Source organism: Lemur catta, chromosome 14 (assembly GCF_020740605.2).
Source record: "Lemur catta isolate mLemCat1 chromosome 14, mLemCat1.pri, whole genome shotgun sequence".
NCBI classification, from domain to species: Eukaryota; Metazoa; Chordata; class Mammalia; order Primates; family Lemuridae; genus Lemur; species Lemur catta.
This window is the reverse complement of record NC_059141.1, coordinates 64,298,049-64,318,120: the sequence shown is the minus strand read 5'-3', so window position 1 is coordinate 64,318,120 and position 20,072 is coordinate 64,298,049. Positions and strand designations below refer to the sequence as shown.

The 20,072-nt window shown below is 45.3% G+C and overlaps 1 protein-coding gene across 1 annotated transcript in view; it reads right to left on the bottom strand.

Annotated features, from left to right (window-relative positions):
- Window positions 1-19,250, bottom strand: part of FRMPD2 (FERM and PDZ domain containing 2) — a 100,748-nt gene extending 81,498 nt beyond the window's left edge. The window contains exons 1-2 of the mRNA XM_045568234.1: window positions 19,152-19,250; window positions 18,099-18,268 (exon numbers count right to left, since the gene is read on the bottom strand). Coding sequence (XP_045424190.1) covers window positions 18,099-18,141 — 43 coding nt within the window. The 5' untranslated portion in view covers window positions 18,142-18,268; window positions 19,152-19,250. The remainder of the gene's footprint in view (window positions 1-18,098; window positions 18,269-19,151) is intronic.
- Window positions 19,251-20,072: the final 822 nt, after the last annotated feature.

Below are 20,072 nucleotides of genomic sequence, written 5' to 3'. Positions count from 1 at the left end.
GTGTCCTTTTTCAGGTAGGAAAGCAGTCCAAGGCGGCCAGGTAAAGCGATGGAGTGAAAGCTGAAGCCCAGGCCCTCTCTTTTTCTTTTGTTTTATTTTTGCTTTCCTTTCCTTTCTTTTTCTGTCTTTTCCTTTTCTCTCCTTTTTTATTCTTCTTCATTTTTTGTAAACTGGTTGAGACTTATGGACGAGGCAGTCCCACTCTGCCACATTTGTCTAACTCTCTATAACCACAGTAAAAGGTGACAATGAAGATAAAAAGAGGGGGGCACTGAGACTGTGACAGAAAATCTGTAAATCCCGAAATTAAGTATTGAATGGGTGGGTTTTTTCCGATTGCCTTAAGACTGGAAAGAAATAGGCATTACAACCTTCTGGGCTGCCATGGCTAGTTGAGACCATCATCTCCATACAGTCGTTCCATGGAGGGAGAAAAGCTTTCCAACAAATAGTGCTGGATCCCTTATGGAAAAAACTGAATATTGGCCTAAACTTTACACCTTATATTAAAATTAGTTCAAACAGATCATAGATTTAATGTAGAACATAAAACTATAAACTTTTAGGGGAAAAAATAGGAGAAAATATCTAGGATTCATCACAAATAAGGAATCCCCAGTAAGGTAAACAGCCCACTTCTCATCAGACGCCCCGTGGAGGCCGGAAGGCAGTCGGATGAGATGCTCGAGGAAGGCGAGGTGTCAACCAAGAATTCTGTACACAGCAAAGCAATCCTTCAAAATTGAAAGAGAAATTAAGACATATCCAAATAAAAACTGTGAGAATTTGTTGCTCACGGACCTTCCCTCCCAGAGATATTAACAGGCATCCTTCAGGCTGAAATGAAAAGACACTAGACAACAACTCAAAGCCACATGGAGAAATGACAGGACTAGTAAATGTAATGACACCAGCAAACATAAAAAACAATAAAGTGTTTTTGGATTGGAACCTTTTTTCAAAGGAAAAGGGGGCATCCAACACCTAGAAAACCGCATAACCAATTAGGTTGGCCAATCAAACACCCTTCTTGCTTCTTAAAGCTAAGAGCTACTTGAGGCTTGAAGTTTCCATTCTTGTTATTGGAGGTGTCAGGATCACAGCTTCCACACCGAACGCAACCCTGTCTCAGGTGTCAGTGACAGCAAACTACTCATCAGCCTTTCCATTAAAAATCTGCCCTGCTTGTTCCAGTGGACGAGCACAGTCCCTCTGCAGAAAGAAATGTGTGTGTCCACTTTTCCGTGCCGGCTCCCTGTCCGGCCCCAGGATGGCAGGTGAATGTGCAGACCTGGTGCCGGGGACAGCACGGACGCCTGGCAACCCCCGGAGCTCTGAACGTCCCTGGCAGGCCTCGCCACAGCCCTCACACCAGCTGCCCTTTGGACAGGGCCCCAGTGGAGAGAGGACCACTGGGGGGCACTCCAGGGGCTCTGCCGCAGCCCAACAGCCCTCAGGAACCAACCTGGACTCACAATTAACATTGTTATCTCTGTGTACCATGGTGAATGCCATTTCAGAGGCAACTGACACTAATAACAACATTAGCAAACACTTCCATAGAGTCTACCATACGCCAGGCGCTGTTTGTATTACATGTATTAACTCATTTAAGCCTCATGACAGCCTTTTGAAGTAGGGCTGTGGTCCATGCCCACTTCACAGATGAGGAAACTGAGGGACAGAGAGGTCAAGTGACTGGGCCAGTGTCACGCAGCTGGGACGGGGTTTATCCTCCCAGTCTCTGAGGCAGGTGCCTCCTCGCTATGGTACGCTGGCTGTGGAAAGGGCGGGAAGTGCTTTGTGGAGGCTGTAATCTCAGGCTGTGAAACAGTTATCAGCCTTTCACCAGCGCTCCATGATGCCTCTGGGCTTCTCTCCAAGTTTCTCTAGACAGCCTGGGCGATGCACGGCTGCATCGTGGGCTTAAGAGTGGATCATTAACTATACGGTGGGCTCAGGGATCCCGCCACACAGAAAGCCGGCCCAGCAGACAGTGAGGACGCTCTGGGAAAGCGTCCAGCCAGTGGGCGCTCCTTTGGGGGCCTGCACTGCCCACCCTTATCTCTCAGGCACCTTCTCAGACCTCACCTCCATGGACTGACCCTGCGTGCTGATGCCCTTACCCGAAGGCTTCTGTGGCCATCTCGTAATCCAAGTCTCCTTTGCCGTACCAGACCCCACCTGCCCACCCAGGAGCTTCTGTGCCCCCCGCCCCCCATGAGTTCCCAGGCTGCGGTGCCTCCCGTCTGCCAGGACTTGCTTTTGTTCGGCAGCCTCTGCCCGGTCTGGCTCGGGCTGGAGTCTCCTCCCCCGTGCTGATCGTTAGTGCTTCTCCTTGGGTCTCCCCCGCCCGGGGGCCACGGGACAGCAGCCCTGAGCTTCACCTGTGAGGCTGTCCCAACGCCCTTGCTGCAGCCCGTCCTATATTTAACCAGTGCTCATCAAGGACCTAGCATGCTTCAGGCTCTGCGCTTGAGTAGAATGATGAGCAACGTAACATCCCATCCTGTGAGCGTCGGGACTGGGCAGAGGGGAACAGTGCACGGGGGTAAGCAAATAAAACAATCCCACAGAATGGTAGGCTACGAAGGGAAGGGAAGGGAAGACAAGGTAACGCACTACAGCATGCCTTTGGTGCGGGGGACACTTTAGCTGAGTAGTGAGGGAAGGCGTCTCGGGGAGGTGACATCGGAGCTGAGACTGGTAGGTTGAGAAGATGCCAGCTCTAGGACAAGCTCTCTGCGCGTGGGGAAGAGCAGGCACAACATCCCAGGGCTTAGCAGATTCTGCGGGCAGAGGGAAGCGCTGCGAGACTGAACGTGGGCAGGGAGGTGATGGAGGGGGCGTGGAGGGGAGGGGCGGCGTTGGACGGCTGCACAGCGGCCACCTGCAGGCCTCTCAGGTCAAGGAAAGGAGCTGGCATTTTTGCCTAGGAGCGTCAGGAAACTTGGCCTAGCTGCCGGCTTGCAGAACACATGCAACCCACACTGTGCAAAGCCAGGCTTCGTGACACGGTCTCCAGCTGAGCATTAACTAGAGGGAAGTGACTGTGCCTGAGGGCCAGCAGTCTAGCACCTCAGCTCACCTACACTCACCAGTCCTGTAAGTGGGGACAGTCTTAATCAGGGCAAGGCTCAGTCTGCCCCACCCACCCTCAGGAAGAACCGCTGTGCCCAAGCCCCCTGGAAAGCTGCCAAGAGCCAGCTGCTAGGCCAGGCCACCTACCCAAAGGCAGCTCCTTAAGGATCTCTGTTACTCATAATCATATATTGACCATATGGTGGCTTTTGGACTGTAAGATTTTGGTCACATTCCAGTTCTTTGTCCCCATTCACCTCCCCTCCCCTGCCCTCCACCACGGCACCTTCGGTGACCTCTGGCCTTAACCTGTGGCCGGTTAGCGAGCTTGACAACCCTCTGGAACGCCCTGGGAGACACTCCTGTCTTGGGACAGAGCTTGGGCCAAGGTCTCTGGGGTCTCTAAGGTCCTTCTTGGTTCTGGAGTTCAAAGTGCCACTGCCCACGAAAAGAAGGCAGGGAACCAAGGGAAGCAGAGGGGACAGGAGCAGGGAGGGGACAAGGCACACAACTCCTGGTCTCGTGGGGACAGGCAACTGGGAAACTATCCTTCCTTGAAATACTCCTTTATTTCTTCAAACTCCTGGTTCCCTCTCAGGTCCTCAGTATTCTTTCTCCCTCTCACTGTCCCTGAGAGGTCATCCCTCAGGACTCTATCTCAGGCTTGTTTCTTGTGGCTCGTATAACAGACTTGGTGGCTTAAAACAACAGAAATTTATTCTCTCTCACTTCCAGAGACCAGATGCCCAAAATCTGTTTCACGGGGCTGCATCAGGGTGTCTGCAGTACCTTGCTGTCCCCTGAGCCTCTAAGGGAGAATCCATTCCATGCCGCTTCCAGTTTCTGACAGCTGCCAGCAGTCCTTGGCTTGTGGCCACACCACTCCACTCTCTGCCTCCATGGTCATATCACCTTCTCCTTTTCTGTCTGTCTTAAATCTCCCTCTCCCTCCCTGTTATAGAGATACCTGTGATTATATTTAAGGCCCACCTTAATTGCATCTGCAGAGTCCTCTTTTCCATATAAGGTAACACTCACAGGTCCCATAAATCAGGACGTGGGTACCCTTTGTTTCCAAGAGGGGTGTTACTCAGCCTACCACAGACTCTTTCAACATACTCTACTTGTTGTCTGAGAAAGACATGAACTTTGGGAGGCTGAATCCTCAGCTCTCAGACCTTGGGCGCAGGGCACATGCCTAACCTCTCTGAGCCTATTTTATCATCCAGGCAATAGGGCCAATAGTAGCAGCCACCTCATGGGACCGTTGAGACGATTCTATTACAGTGCTCAGCATCTGAAAGGTGATGAGCACATCTCATTGCCGTCTCTTTCCATGTCTGCTCCAACCATCCAGAGAGGGGTTTTAAGCATCAGGGCTGCTGAGCAGCTTCCATGTCATTTTTAAGACAGGGTGTTGTTTCCAGCTGTCTGCCAGGATTGAGGTGCTATCAACATCCCATTTTCAACCTTAGCAAAATACCTCAAATGTCTCAATGTCCCCCAGATAGATGCCCTATGGGACGTGTGGGGGATCCAAGGAATCAAAGTTCTCAGAATGGTCCTTTCCTCCCTCCTCCTTTTGGTCCTGTGTCTGTCTTCTTTCCCTCTCCCTTCGGGCATCCACTAAAAACCATCTGCCCACATTAGACCAAAGATCTGAGCAAAACTTGCCAGAGGCAAACTGCATCCTTCCTTCTAGGAGGAGAACACTGTCTTGCCTCATCTCGGCACATTTAAAGAGCTAAAGGCAACAGGGCTCTTACCTTCCAGAACTCTCCACAGTGAGCTCCTCAGGACCTGACCTGCAGGGAGGATACCTGAAATTGCACCACCACACCTTGTCCATACACCTCTGCTCCATTGTCCACCCCTGCCCCTGATTTGAACAGTGACTGCAGCACTGACGTAGTATGACCTTGAACAAGGACACTCTCAGCATCTCATTTCCCCATCCATCAAAGGGGGATGATACTTCCTGCCTTAAGAGATGGACATGAGAAATAGAACATCAGGTTTAATGGGAGAGAGCCAACCAGCAGACGCCCTGCCTTTCCCCAGCACCCCAATGCAGACTCTCCCATTTGCAGAGGAGAGGATGGACACTAGTACAGAGAAATATTTGCAAGTGTTCAGGGCATTTTAGAGTAGGGTTTCTCTCATCTTCAATCTTTACATACTATTTTCCTGGTATTTGCCACATGCCTGTCTCACTTGGACAATTAAAACAAGTTTTTGCACTGTTTGAGGACGGCATCAAGAGGACCTGTCTCGTTTTGGAGAAGCCACTGAGTGTCTACTTGCAGACGGCATCTGGGCCCTGCTGCCCTAACTCTGCAACAGCAGCTCCCACCTGGATTTCTGGGTTCCTGCCCTGCCAGCCCAACCTGCAAAGACTTCCCGGCAGCTGGGCGTGCTTGTAACCCCAGCCACTGGGGAGGCTGAGGGAGCAGGATCACTTGATCCCAGGAGACCAACCTGGGCAAAAACTGAGATCCTATGTCACCATTATAAACAAATATTTAAAAAAATAAAACTTCCAGGCTGTCAGCCCATGCCCTCCTCCCCAAAAAACCCAAGTTTTTTATTTAAATGTATTTATTTTAAAATGAATCCATATATCATTATAGTAAATGGAAAAATTGTATCATTGGACATAAATAGAAGATAATTATAACCATTTTATAAAAATTACTGACTTCTTGTCAGATAATATTGCCTACCAAAGGCTCTGAGCCTGGGGTCTGATCTTTCATAATGAAAAGATCAATTAGTTTGAGAAATAAGAAAAGTCTATTTCTAAGCAGATTTTCTTCTTGTCATAATCTAAAAAAATTGAAATAAAATGTCCAAAACATAATTCAATGTTGTTAATGCAGTTTACATTCCACCTGGCTTCCATGGTCCTGCCTGTCCTTTGGGAAGCACCATTTCATCCTTTTTTAAGGCTTCAGGGCCCATTATAATGTAATCTGTCCTCAGTATGAATTAATTGAATCCTGACCAATTATACTTCATTGTAATAACTTCTAAGGAGAGTAGCCCTTCACAGCCCACTGAGTTTTCATAAACTTTTATGATTCCCACAAAAACCCTTTAAAATAAGAAAGGCAAAAATGGTCCCCACTTCCAGATGAGGAAACTGAGAATTTAATTGACCTAAGGTCTCAGAAGTCACATGGCCAATAAGGGCCACTGAAGTTTCTACAAGAGGGGAGGATGGAGTTGTGAGCTAATTAATTGTAGACTAATGAAAGCTCCATGTTTTTAATTAGTATTCAATTTATTTAAGTTATGAATTTAAAAAGCAACTTTGTCTTGAGCCTTTAAATACAGGTTTAAAGTATTACACTCCATTAATCTAGTGATTTACATATAAAAAGAACCATTTCACATGATAGTTGATTAATGTTTAATTTATTCGTAATATATTTGTCAGGGTGTTCTCCAGAGAAACAGAACCATGTGTATATATATGTGTGTTTTCTTATCTTAGGGAGAAGGAAGCTAAGAAGGTCACAGCCCAGGGGAACAAACTCACTGAAAGTCTGACACCTAATCTTAGGATTATAGAACACACCCCTCCCCTCGCACACCACATCAGCATGACTCCTGTATAATAACAGAAAATGGCAGCTGGAAAAGTAGCAAGACTAGATTCTATTTAAGAAGGAGTTTCTAGGGAAACCTAAAGGCAATAGAGGAGATAAAAACAACAATAATAGAAGAATTTGAAGTCTCAGATACCTACTGTATCAGTCAGGTACTCCAGAGACAGAACCAGTAAGGGAGAAAGAGAGAGAAAGAGATGGTTTATTATGAGGAATTGGTTCATGGATTAGGAAGAATGAGAAGATTCACAATTTGCTATCCACAAGCTATAGACACAGGAAACTCCGTGTGTATAATTCAGTCCAAGTCTGAAGGCCTGGGAACCAGGGGAGCCAATGATGTTGGAGACCTCAAGACCCTTCTATCAGTAATTAACAGATCTAGCAGGCAGAAAATTAGTAAAGATGCAGTTAAACTAAACATACTGTCAATCAACTGGATCTAATTGACATCTATAGACTATTTTATCCAATAGCAGCAGAATACACATTCTTCTCAGGCTCACATGGAACATTTGCCAAGATATATGGGCCATAAAACTCACTGTAACAAATTTAAAGTACACAAATCACACAAAGTATGCTCTCAGTGGAATTAAACTACAAATCAATAATAGTTATTGACAAAAATCCTCAACTGTTTGGAGATTAAACAACATGCTTCCAGATAGCACATGGGTCAAAGAGGAAATCTCAAGTGAAAATAAAAAATGTTTTTAAGTAAATGAAAATGAAAATGCAAGTTACCAAAATTTGTGAGATGCAGTGAGAGAAGTGCTCATGTAGGAACTTACTTATAATATTGAATAAATATATTGGGAAAGAAGAAAGATCAAACAAAAATCAATAATCTAACCTTGCACCTTAGGGAAACTACAGAAAAAGAACAAATCTAAGCCTGAATAAAGAAAACAAATAATAAAAATTAGACCAGAAATCAACAAAATTGAAAACAGGAAAACAACACAGAAAATCAGCAAAACTAAAAGGAGCTTATTTGAAAATATCAATTAAGTTGATAAGCAAGATAACCAAGAAAAAGAGAGAAGAAACAAATTACGAAAATTATACATGAAAGAAAGGCCATCACTACTGACTCCATGGACATTAAAAAGATAAGAAAGGAATATTATGAACAAGTCTATGACCACAAATGTAATGACTTAGATGAAATGAACCAATTCCTTGAAAGACACAATCTATGAAAACTCACACAAAGAGAAATAGATAATCTAAGTAGGCCTATACCTATTAAATAAATTGAATAAATAATGGCCTTCTGAAACATAAAGCATCAGGCCCAGATGGTTTCACTGAAGTCTACCAAACATTTAAAGAAGAGATGACACCAATTCTCTACAATCTTTTCCAGAACATAGAAGCAGAAAGAACACTTCCTAACTCATTCTATGAGACTAGTATACCTCAATACCAAAACCAGATAAAGATATTATAGGTAAGTAAAACTAAAGATCAATATCGTTCATGAACAGGATGCAAAACTCTTCAACAAAATATTAGCAAAACAAATCCAGCAATGTATAACATAACATATACCATGGCTAAATGAAATTTAATCCAGCTATGCAAGGCTGGTTCAACATTCCAAAGCCATTAATGTAACCCACCACCTCTAAAGGCTAAAGAAAAAAAATCATATGATTAAGTTAATTGCTGCAGAAAAAGCATTTGATAAAATCCAACACCTATTCATGATACAAACTCTCAGCTAACCGGAAATAGAGAGGAATTTCCTCAACTTGATTTTAAAAAATTTTATTAAAAAACCTACATCAATATCTTACCTAGATGAGAAACTGGATGCATTCCTGCTAAGATCAGGAACAAGACAAGGATGTCCCCTCTCACCATTCCTACTCAACATTATATGGAAAGTCCTAGCTGATGTAATAAGACAAGAAAAGGAAATAAATGAAATGGTATATAGATTGGAAAGGAAGAAATAAAATTGTCTCTGTTCAGAAATGACATGATGGTCTATGTAGAAAATCCCAAATAATTAACAAAAAACCTCTTGGAATTAATAAGTGATTTCAGAAACATTGTGGGACATAAAATTAATATACAAAAGTCAATTGCTTTTGTTTTAATTAATATCAGCAATGACAACTGGAATTGAAATCATAAACACAATATCAATTATTACATTACCACCCAAATTATGAAATATGTAGGAATAAATCTAACAAAATATGTACAGGATCCTTATAAGGAAAACCACGAAATTCTGATGAAAAAAATTTTTTTAAATCAGAATGAAGGAAGAGTTATTCCATGTTCATAGATAGAAAGACTCAATGTTGTTAATACGTCAGTTCTTCCCAACTTTATTCATAGATTTAATAAATTCCCTATCAAAATCCCAGACATTTATCTTATGATATCAACAACTGATTCTAAAGTTTAAATGAAAAACAAAAGAAAGGCAGGCATAGTGGCTCACGCCTGTAATCCTAGCACTCTGGGAGGCTGAGGCAGGTGGATCCTCTGAGCTCAGGAGTTTGAGACCAGCCTGAGCAAGAGCGAGATCCCATCTCTACTAAAAAGTAGAAAGAAATTAGCTGGACAACTAAATATATATATATATATATATATATATATATACATATGTATATATAAATTATCCTGGCATGGTGGCGCATGCCTGTAGTCCCAGCTACTCAGGAGGCTGAGGCAGGAGGATCACTTGAGCCCAGGAGTTTGAGGTTGCTGTGAGCTAGGCTGATGCCATGGCACTCTAGCCCAGGCAACAGAGCGGAGACTCTGTCTCAAAAAAAAAAAAAAGAAAGAAAGAAAGAAAAGAAAAAAAAAACAGACAACATAATACCGAAGAAGAAAAACAGAGTTGGAAGACTGACACTGTCCAACTTCAAGAGTTCCTATGAAAACATTAATCAAGAGAGTGTGATGCTGGTGAAAGAGTACACAAACAGATTAAAGGAATGGAACTGAAAGCCCCAAAATAGACCCAAGCAAACACAGTTAACTGATCTTTGATAAAGAAACAAAGGCATTGAACTGAGATAGTCTTTTCAACAAATGGTCAGCAAGAGCAAGTGAGGAGCCAAGACTTTACCCCCACCCAGCTGTAATGAGACACCCTTCTCTCCGCACAGTCATGCTAGAAGAGGCCAAGTGGGGAGCAAGACCCTCATTCCCACCTGGCAGTGACTTGACCCCATGCACAGAGTCAGTAGTGACCACATGATGCCTGGACTTGCATCTTCACCCGGTGATGACAATGTGCTCCTTGGCCTCCAACTGGGATGGTGTCAGGGGACTTTCCCGCCATGCAGTGGTAGCAAGGCACCCCCTGAAGTGTCACGTGAGGAGCAGTAATGAGGTACCCTTGACTCTCTCACCAAGGGTGGCGTCAGCAGAGGACTAGTGGAGAAGCAGAGCACTCACCCCTGAGCAGCTGCCCTGCAGGTGACAATGGAGCCTGAGTGGGGAATCCAGACTTCCACTGTCACCTGAAAGCAATGAGTCAGAGTTCCTGTCCTGTCAATACAGTGCCAGGAGCATCTGCTAAAAATGAAGATCTACATAAGGAGCAGTCTCATAACATAATACCCACACATCTATGATTCATTAGATATTACTCATTGTATCAAGAGCCAGGAAAATCTTCACATGAGGGAAAAAAAGACACCAGAAGCCAGCCCCAAGATGACACAGATGTTAGAATTACCTGACAAGAGTTTTAGTGAGCAATTACAAACACAACTAAAATAAATTAAAAAATAGTCTCAGGGAGGAAATGTAAAGAACCAAATGGAAATTTTAGAACTGAAAAACACAATAACCAACAAACATTAAACACTCAGTGGATGGGCTCAGTGGCAGAATGAGAAGACTAAGGAGAGACTCAGCAGATTGAGGAGAGAACAAGAGAACAACCAAGTTGAGTAACACACATCAAAAGACTTTTTCTGCATCAAAGGACACATCAAGAAGGTGAAAATACAACCCATAGAATGGCAGAAAATGTTTGCAAATCATCTTTCTGATAAGGGTCTAGTATCTGGAATATATAAAGAACTCTTACAATTTTTTTTTTTTTTTTTTTTTTTTTTTAGAGACAGGGTCTCAGCTCTGTCACCTAGGCTGCAGTGCAGTGGTGTGATCATAGCTCACTGTAACCTCGAATTCCTGGGCTCAAGTAATGCTCCTGCCTCAGCCTCCCTAGTAGCTGAGACTGCAGTAGTACACCACCATGCGGGGCTAATTTTTAAATTTTTTGTACAGACTGGGTCTTGCTGTGTTGCCCAGGCTGGTGTCTACCTCTTGGCCTCAAGCGATCCTCCCACGTCAGCCTGCCAAAGTGCTAGGGTTACAGGTATGAGCCACCACACCCTGCCCTACAATTTAACAACAAAAACACAAACAATTCAATTTCAAAATGGGCAAAGGACTTGAATAGATATTTCTCTAAAGAACATATGTGAATGTTCATAGCAGCATTTTCCAAAAACAAAATATGGAAACAACCCAAGTGTCCATCAAAGGATGGAAGGATAAACACAATGTAGTCCATCCATACAATGGGATATTATTCAGCCATAAAAAGGAATGAAGTACAACATGGATAAACCTTGAATACATTATGTAAGTAAAAGAAGCCAGGCATGAAAACTCACATATTATGTAATTCCATTTATATGAAATGTCCAGAATAAGCAAATCTATCGAGACAGGAAGTAGATATAGGTGCAGCACTTAATGGGAAGTGCTCATATGTAGTGTATATTTAAAGAAGTCTCAAAACTTAATAGTAGAAAGCAAACAATCCAATTCGAAAAATAGGCCAATGGTGTGGAAAGACATTTCACTGAATAAAATATACCCACGGCAAATAACCGCATGACAAGATGTTCGACCTTACTAGCCATAAGAAAGCAAATTAAGTCTATAGTGCGATATTGTTACTCACCTATCAGAACAGGAAAAGACCAAAGTGGCAAAACCAAATGCTTGTGAACATGCAGAGAAAACTAGATTTCTCATGAGTTGCTAGTGGGTATGTAAAAGCCGCTTCAGAAAACAGTTTGTCAGTTTCTGTAAAAAACTAAACATACTCTTACTATACAATCCAGCAATTTCACTTCTGTGCATCTATCCCAAGGAAATGAAAATTAATATCCACACAAAAATCTATATGTAAATGCTCTTGTCTTATTCATAATAGTAGCTTTATTTGTAATAGTCAAAACCTGTTAACAACAAAAACGTCTTTCATCTGGTGAATGGTTAAACAAATTGTGGTACATTCATACCATGGAATGCTACTCAGCAAGAAAAAGCCAACAACGGGTACATATAACAACTTGGATCTCAAGGGCATTAGGCTGAATGAGAAAAGCCAGTTTGAAATGTCACATACTGTGTGACAGATTGTGGGGAGGGAGGGAGGGAGTGATTATAAAACAGTAGCACAGGGGAGGTCTTTGTGGCAATAGAATCGTTCTGTATCATAATTGTGGTGGTGGTTACACATGTTAAAATGGCATAGAGAGAGCTTCACACACATACTATACCAGTGACAAGTTTCTGGGTTTGACATTTCACTATAGTTAGGTAAGATGTCGTCACTGGGGGAAGCTGGGAAGAGTATAAGGGATTTCTCTGCACTGTCTTTGCAACTTGCCGTCAACCTATATTTGGAAATCAAATGTAGAAGAAAATATGCAACAGACTAGGAGAAAATATATATAATGGTTAAATGACTACTATTTACACATCAATTAGGAAAAAACAAATAATTTTCATTTAAAAGCTAAGAAATAACTAGGTGAAAAAAATACAACTACTCAATAAATATTTAAAAAGATTTGCTACATTTCTAGTAACTCAGGGAAGGCAAATTAAAACAGCAATGGGGATTTATCAGATAACTGAAACTTTAAATAATTGACATTAGCAAGGTAGAGGCTGCGGATCAGGCCTTCTCATGGCCCTCATTAATAGGGGAGTTAAATTGGTGTAGATTTTTTAAGAGCAATTTTAAACTTTGATAAATTAAGAACATTCTTTTTTTTTTTTTTTTTTTTTGAGACAGAGTCTCACTCTGTTGCCCTGGTTAGAGTGCAGTGGTGTCATCGTAGCTCAAGTGACCCTCCTGCCTCAGCCTCCCTAGTAGCGGGGACTACAGACATGCACTACCGCGTTCGGCTAATTTTTTCTATTTTTGGTAGAAAGGGGGTCTCACTCTTGCTCAGGCTGGTCTGGAACTCCTGGCCTCAAGCGATCCTCCTGCCTCGGCCTCCCGGAGTGCTGGGATTCCAGGCGCCACCGCGCCCGGCCGAGCCTTCCTAAACGTACAGCAAGCAGCGCGCACAGCAGGGTGCTGCCCAAGGATGCTGCAGCTGGTGCCCGGTATGAGGGTGACCAGCGGCTGGGCGAGTGGCTACTGAAAGCCTCCAGAGGGCCTAGGGACCAGACAGGCCTGGAGATGCCCCCTTCCCGAGAGCGTAGCCCCCTCTCCTGCAGCGACGTCTGAGGGGTAAACCTCTGGCTGAGGGGACTCGGGCAGGGCAGGGCTGTCGGTGGGTTTCCAAACTAGCCCAGGTGAGAAGCGGCTCACCCTATCACAAACCCCACAGAATGAATGCTTTGTTTAAAAAGTCTCCTCGAGGGGTGAAGCAGTTTCTTTCAGCCAAATAAATCCATGCAGAGCACGCTATTAAACAATAGCAGTCAGCGAAGGGGTCGTCCTTAACTGCGAGTGTCACCGCGAACGGATCCCAGAGCCCTCGCCTCCCACAGACAGGCAGAAAGCACGTGCGCAGGCCGGGGGGGGGGGGATCTGCCAGCAGCCCGTCCCGAGTGGCTTGGGGAGGCGACCCGGGCTCCAGCGCCTCTCCCGGCTTCCCTGGCAGACCCCCTCCGCGGAGCCGTGCGCAGAGCGCTCCAGCCGGCAGGGACGCGGCGTGAAGGCCAAACTGAAAGTGACTGCTTCTGTCTAAGGAAAAAGGAAAAAACTTCGCGGGCCCAACACTAGCAGATAACCAAGAAAGTGGGATTAAGAAAACTCAGAAACAGCGATGCGTTATTAAAGGCTACGGAGCTCCGCCCGCCTGTGTTGGAGCCGCGGAGATGCAGCGGATGCAAGTGGAACAACGCGAGGCGGACTTTCCCTCCCCTCGGCCCGGACGGTGAGCTCCGTGCTCAGGAGGCCACGGCGAAACGCCTGACTCGGGGGTGGCTAACGGGGGAGGCCGATTTGTAAAGCAGTCTGGCAACACGTGTCCGGACCGAGGGGCGCCCGGCCCCAGCAGGTTCTCCCCGTTCGGGGAACTGACGCTGAGAGCCCGCGGGGCGAGGCGCGCGGAGGCGCCGGCCGTGGTGTTATTGGTAACCGTGAACCCACGCAGTGCCAGGTGGTCCTCAGGGCTCCTGCTGCCCTGGCTCTTCTCAGATCTTTCCACACTCTGAGGTTACCCACGCTCACCCCCTCATCCACCTCCGCAGACATGTCTCGAGCTCGGGCTCCTCTTCTGAGCTCCCGCTGGTGTCCCCACCTGCCTTCCAGACAACCCCCTTGGATGCTCAGGACTGAATTCATCCCCCCTCCGGCTCTTCCTCCTCCAACCATCCTATGCAAATAAAAGGCATCACCACCCACCTAACCACCCAAGCCAAGCCTTCAGGCTCATTCTTGTCCCCTTCTGTCCCTCAGCTCCTCATCCCTTTAATCACCACATCTGAAATCCCTCTAAAATCCATCCGTTTCTCTCAGGCCCCACCGCCACCGGCCTGGTCTAAGCCACCAGCACCCCTCCCCTGCAGGGTCACTATACATCCTCCCAAACGGTTTCCCCCAGCCCAGTCTTGCTGTTGCCCCAACCCCTTCTCTGTCCTGCAGAGTCCTGTTCCTAAAACACAGATCTGATGTGTTCCTCTTCCACATGAAAACCTTCAGTGGCTTTGTATCCTCCAGGATCAGTTCGGACCTTGAGCAAGACTCACAGGCCCTCCGGCCCCTCCTCCAAACTCAGCTCCAGCCACTTGCCCTGCCCTATGGCCTTTTTCTGTGCCTTAGATGTGCCACCCGTCCCCACCTCCTGTCCTTCCTCGGGCTGGTGGGGACCCACCCATCTGGAGCTCCTGCTTCCCCTGCTGGCTGAGTGACTAAGTAAGTCAATGAGTGAGGAAGTCCAGAGCCACCTGCGCTCTGGGCCAGCACGATGCAGAAATGACACTGAAACAGGAAATAAATGAAATTCGGAGCTGGCACTTTTCTCAAATGTCCAGCGCATTTCCTACCTAGCCAGACACTAGTTGCCACCTCCTTAATCTAGGGGAGACTAAGTTCTGACAGATTAGTCTGAGATCTGCCACTTGACTGGCACCAGCCCACCGAGAACAGGTCCTTCCTCACCACCCTACACGTCTCCTTCCTGCCGTCCTTCTCTACCTACTCCATTCCAATGGCGCTGGGCTATCAGAGCTCAAGGAAATGTAGGAATAAGGAGGCCTATGGCAGAGACAAGAAAACAAAACAAAACAAAAGGGGGGGGCAATTAACAATAGAGCTGCCAGTGACCAAGAGCAAAGAGCAGACCAAGCCTGGGAGCAGGAGTTAGCCAGACAGTTTTAGAAGAGACCCCTGGGAGGAAAGCAGCTACCAACACTGACATCCCAAGGCCAACAAAACCCAGGAAATGGGAGCAAGCAGCAAAGCGCAATGGCTGAGAGAGCAGGCTCTGGGGTCAGAGCTGGACCGGCCCTGCCTCACCTTGGGCAAGTCATTTATTCTCTTTACTCGTCTGTCCCTCAGTTCCTGTGTCTGGCACGTGGTCATTTCTCAATAAATGCCAGCTATTCATATTGCTAATGTGGAGGACATGGTGAGGCCAGGGACAGGGGAGAGACAAACTTGCAAAACTAGGGCTTGAGAGTAGAAATGACTTCATCAGTGGGGCTGCAGGTGGCCTTGTCCTAGGCTGCACACCTGGGAGCTTGCTAGAAATGCAGACTCAGGCCCTCCCCAGGCCTTCTACATTTTAACAAGAGCAGCAGGTGATCCATCTGTACATGACCAGTTAGAGATGGCACTGCCCTAGGTCCCGTTGGCTTGTTGGGAAGAACAAGTTACAGTCAGGCAATGGCTGTAGTTGGAATTTGGAGGTAGAATTGCTGTGTTAAGTAACCAAGGAGACCCCTAACTGGGGCTGGTCAATGGTCCAGTGGACTTGGGTAAGTACTCCCTTAGATCAGAGGGGAGGAACTTGGTGGAAGACTTATCAGGGGCTGAACTGAGCCCATAAACCAGGACCTGCTGCCTGTCAGGTGGGCTTGTGTGGCACTGCACACCAGGAGCCTGAATGAAAGGGCACTTCAGAAGGGCAGAATATGCAGTAGAGGGGTGACCACCAAGGCCCAAGAAAGGAGGACCAAGGGGGAGAACTGGTTCACAGGGCTATTTCCACTCATGCTCCCAACTTCCTGGCCCACCAAGAGCACCCCCTTGGCTCAGTGGGACCCTCTGAGCAGGTCCCACCTTCCTCTGTAAACTCCAGTGCAAGGAGTGTGACTGATGGAAAAGCAGCACCCTCCAGGAGGGTTTGTATCGCTTTCCAGATATCCCTTAGGCTTGAAACATCCGAGTAGGGAGTTGTATTACATTCAGTTTATAGAAGGGCAAAGTAAACATTACTTTAAAAGTGAGAGGATTCATGCAGAATAACTTAGTCGGAATGAATCCCACTGGGCTGGATACTGCAGTCCATCCAAGCAACATTCACTGAGCACCAATGTGCCAGGCCCGGAGGTCCAGGTGCTGGGAATTCACAGACTAGGCCTCCTGGCCAGGGTGTGCGCCCCGCCCACAGGCGTCTGAACAAGTCCAGGCACTGCCTTTCAAGCCTACAGAGAGCCCTGTCCTCCTTTGTCCCGCGTTTGAATCCATAGTCATCTTTTCCTGGTATTCTTTTCAAAAAGTCCAATGTTTTAGTGAGTGACATTTTTGTCCCTAGAGAGAAGCGAGTATTCTTCCTATTTCCTCCCTTTATGCCCCTTCGCCCATCCCCACTAATCCCTTCCTCCTCACTGTGTGTTCTGCCTTCGTAAACCTCTCTTGGATCCTGTGATATGCTGAAGAAGCTTCCTACTGACCTGTGCAAGCCAATTGTTAAATTTCTAGGAATTTTGCAAACTGGTTGTTAAACGGAGCTATTACCACAAATTAAGTTATAGCAACCTCTAATTAAATAAAGTATATTAACAATATACTCAAAACTCACCATTTCTTAATTATTTTACTGCATTTTACTGTTGTCTATACTCTTGAGCCTACTGCAATCGAATGCATTTCTCTGGCAGAAGTACTACATAATGATGTGCTAGCACACATCACTCCAACTTCGTGTTGGGTGCTATCACACTGGAAGCTGTGATTGGCCATGGTAGTAGTATTTTTACCACAGAAATTGGCAAAAGCTACAAATCCGGGCTTGGATTGTTGTTTTCTTTATTATCTAGACTAAGAAAGTAATGGAGAAAATGTTAATGCATATTAAACCTAAAAGTGTGTCATGTCTGTAGTTGTTACATGGTGAATAAATCAAAAATTGAGAAATATTCTTCCAAATTCAAAAGCTATTATTTGGTTCAGCAAATAAGTCACTCATGTTATTGACAAATGAGTGAAGTTAAGACAGTCATCTTCATGTTTTCACTTTTTTCTTACTTGTCAATGTAAACAAGAATATCAAACAACATTCATGTTAGAACTATACTCATTGGTCAGTTGCAAAAATAGATTTACCTAGGGTGCAAGCATTCAACAAAAATCAACAAGTTCATTCTGTGAGAATCAATGGGCTATATGGAATTTGCAATAAAGGGCATTTTATATTTTATTACTTATAAATTGTACAATATACAGCTTTCAAATCAAATTTATAATGAACTTGTACATTGACACAGATGTGCGTTTACTTGGTTTTTCACAGCGCTGGCAGCACCAGCTTGGAGGCTCCCTTCTCTGCATGCCACTATTGTTCCCTTAGGTTAGGCCATCTGCCACCATTCCAGGTTTGATCCCCTCTTATCCCACACCCACTGCCTAATATCTAAATGCCATAGTGACACAGCCCTTATTAACATTATTGGTGGCTCTCGAGGACCTTCGAAATCCAAGCCACGGAAGGCCTTCCTTGCTCTTCCCTTCACCTCTGCACCTCCTTTCTCATCAGATGCTCACATTCACACTTCACTAAAGTTAGGCCAAACTGCCTGCTGTTCCCACAATACTGCTTTACTCATTCACACCACTGGGCCTTTGCACGTGCTTGTCTCTGTTTGGAATGCCTTTCCTCAACTTCCTCCCCGGCCTCCTCCTGCTAGTTCCCACTTAGCATTAAAACCAAGCTCAAGCATCACCTCTCCCAGGAGCCAGTGCCATCTTCATTTCAGCACTTGCCATCACTGCAGGTTGTCATGTAGGTCCACCTTTCTGAGCCTCCCTGCCCCAAGCTGGAAGATCCTCTGGGCAGTGATGTCCTCCCAGCATCCAGCACGTGGGTTGGCATCAGGAGATACCCAGTAAGTGCCTGTGGAATCAATAAACTATTTAATGGTTTCAGCTATAGCCTATAGCAAATCACAGGATTTAGTGAGGAGAAATATACACATCTCATCTCTAAATTCAATTGTTGCTTACCTATTGAGCACAATGTACACTATTCAGGGGATGGGTACACTAAAAGCCCAGACTTCACCACAATGCAATATAGCCATGTAACAAAACTCCACTTGTACTCCCTAAATCTATTGTAACTTAAAAAAAAAAAAAAAGCAGTTGTTTAAACTGTTGAAACAGTTACCTTTAAGCATACATATAAAACCAGAGAATCATTGACTTTTAAAAAATTTTCCATTGTTTTCTGGAAGTCAATTAGACATGGCCAGAGACTCTACCTTAAACCACCAATACTCTTTAAGCAATCACCAAAACATTCATTTCTGAAAGACAGTGACAGCCACCATTTACTGGGCTACGCTTATGCTCCATCTCCGTGCTAAGTGACTAACACATGTCGCCCCATGTATCCTCAACAGCGCTGTGACTCATGGGGCATTATTATCCCCATTTTACAGATGAGGAAATTAAGTCTCAGGAAAGTTAAAATATTTGTTTGAATTTGCACAGATGCTGAAAACCAAAGCAGTGATTCAAACAAGGGTTGATCTGATTCTAAAATCCATGTTTTCTCTTATGAGTCCGTTCTTTACTTCTTAAAAAACAAATACAATGTCTATCAGGCCTAACCAATGGCCTGGAACAAGTAATACCCAAGATAATACTACAAAGGTCACTGGCTCAGGGCCTAGTTCAGCCCTAGTATCCTTGTTCCCAATACCCAGACCCAGTAAGGGTTTGTCCTTTCCCCAGCCCAGATTTATAGGAGAAAAGTGAATGACGCCAAGGAGTACCTGTGTCCTTTGTCAAAGGCTGCATCCAAGAGTCTCCATGACCCAGTTTAGGACTTCATCATGGAACAACTTTCCAAACACGAGCAGGGATCTCTTGCAAGTCTGTCTGCTGAGCTGCCACCAGTGCTGTTGCTGCTGTCTTTGTTTACTGTTTGTCACTAAGCACTTGCTGCCCAGCAAGTGAGTCAACAAGGCCCCTTCCCTTTCCTGCAGCCGATCTCATTCCCGGGGCCTGATAGCAGGCACCGCCAGCCCAGCAGCCTGTGTCCTTAAAGCCGGTGACCGAGGAGAGAGCCAGTAAGAGCTCAACTGGATTAGGTGCCCCTGAAGGCAATGGGATTGCAGCTGAGCAGGGCTTTTACACTGATGTCTCTTTATCTTTTGGACCAATCAAAAGAAAGAGCCCTGCAAGAAACTGGAGGCCAGGCTCATTTTCATCACTTCAGCCATGCTTCATGCCCTTTAACGGTGTCAGACTTTGCACCTGCACCCAACAGGGCAAAGCACCGTGCAAGAGCACAATGAGGAAAGGATGACCTGGATCTGCCCATGGCAAGGCAAGAAGAATGTGATTGGAGAAAGGGGAAAAGGAATTCTCACACTCCATGGTACTTGGTTCAGAAAAGAATCAGCGGAGGTGGGGACAGGGAACAGCAAGGAATGGATCAAAGCTTTGTAGAGGTGGGGTTGACAGAACAGATCTTTTGAGCCCTTTAAACCAATAGCAGTGTCAAAACTGAGAACTATTTCTTTACAAAGAAAATACAAATTTTTGCTTGACCAAAAAATAAAATAATACAACTTGATGAAACCCAGTGCCGGTGAGGGCATGGTGAAAGAGCACTCTCGGAGGCCAGCAGTGGGAACACAGACCAGCACAACTTCTCTGCAGGGAATCTGGTAATATTCATTAACCGTGTA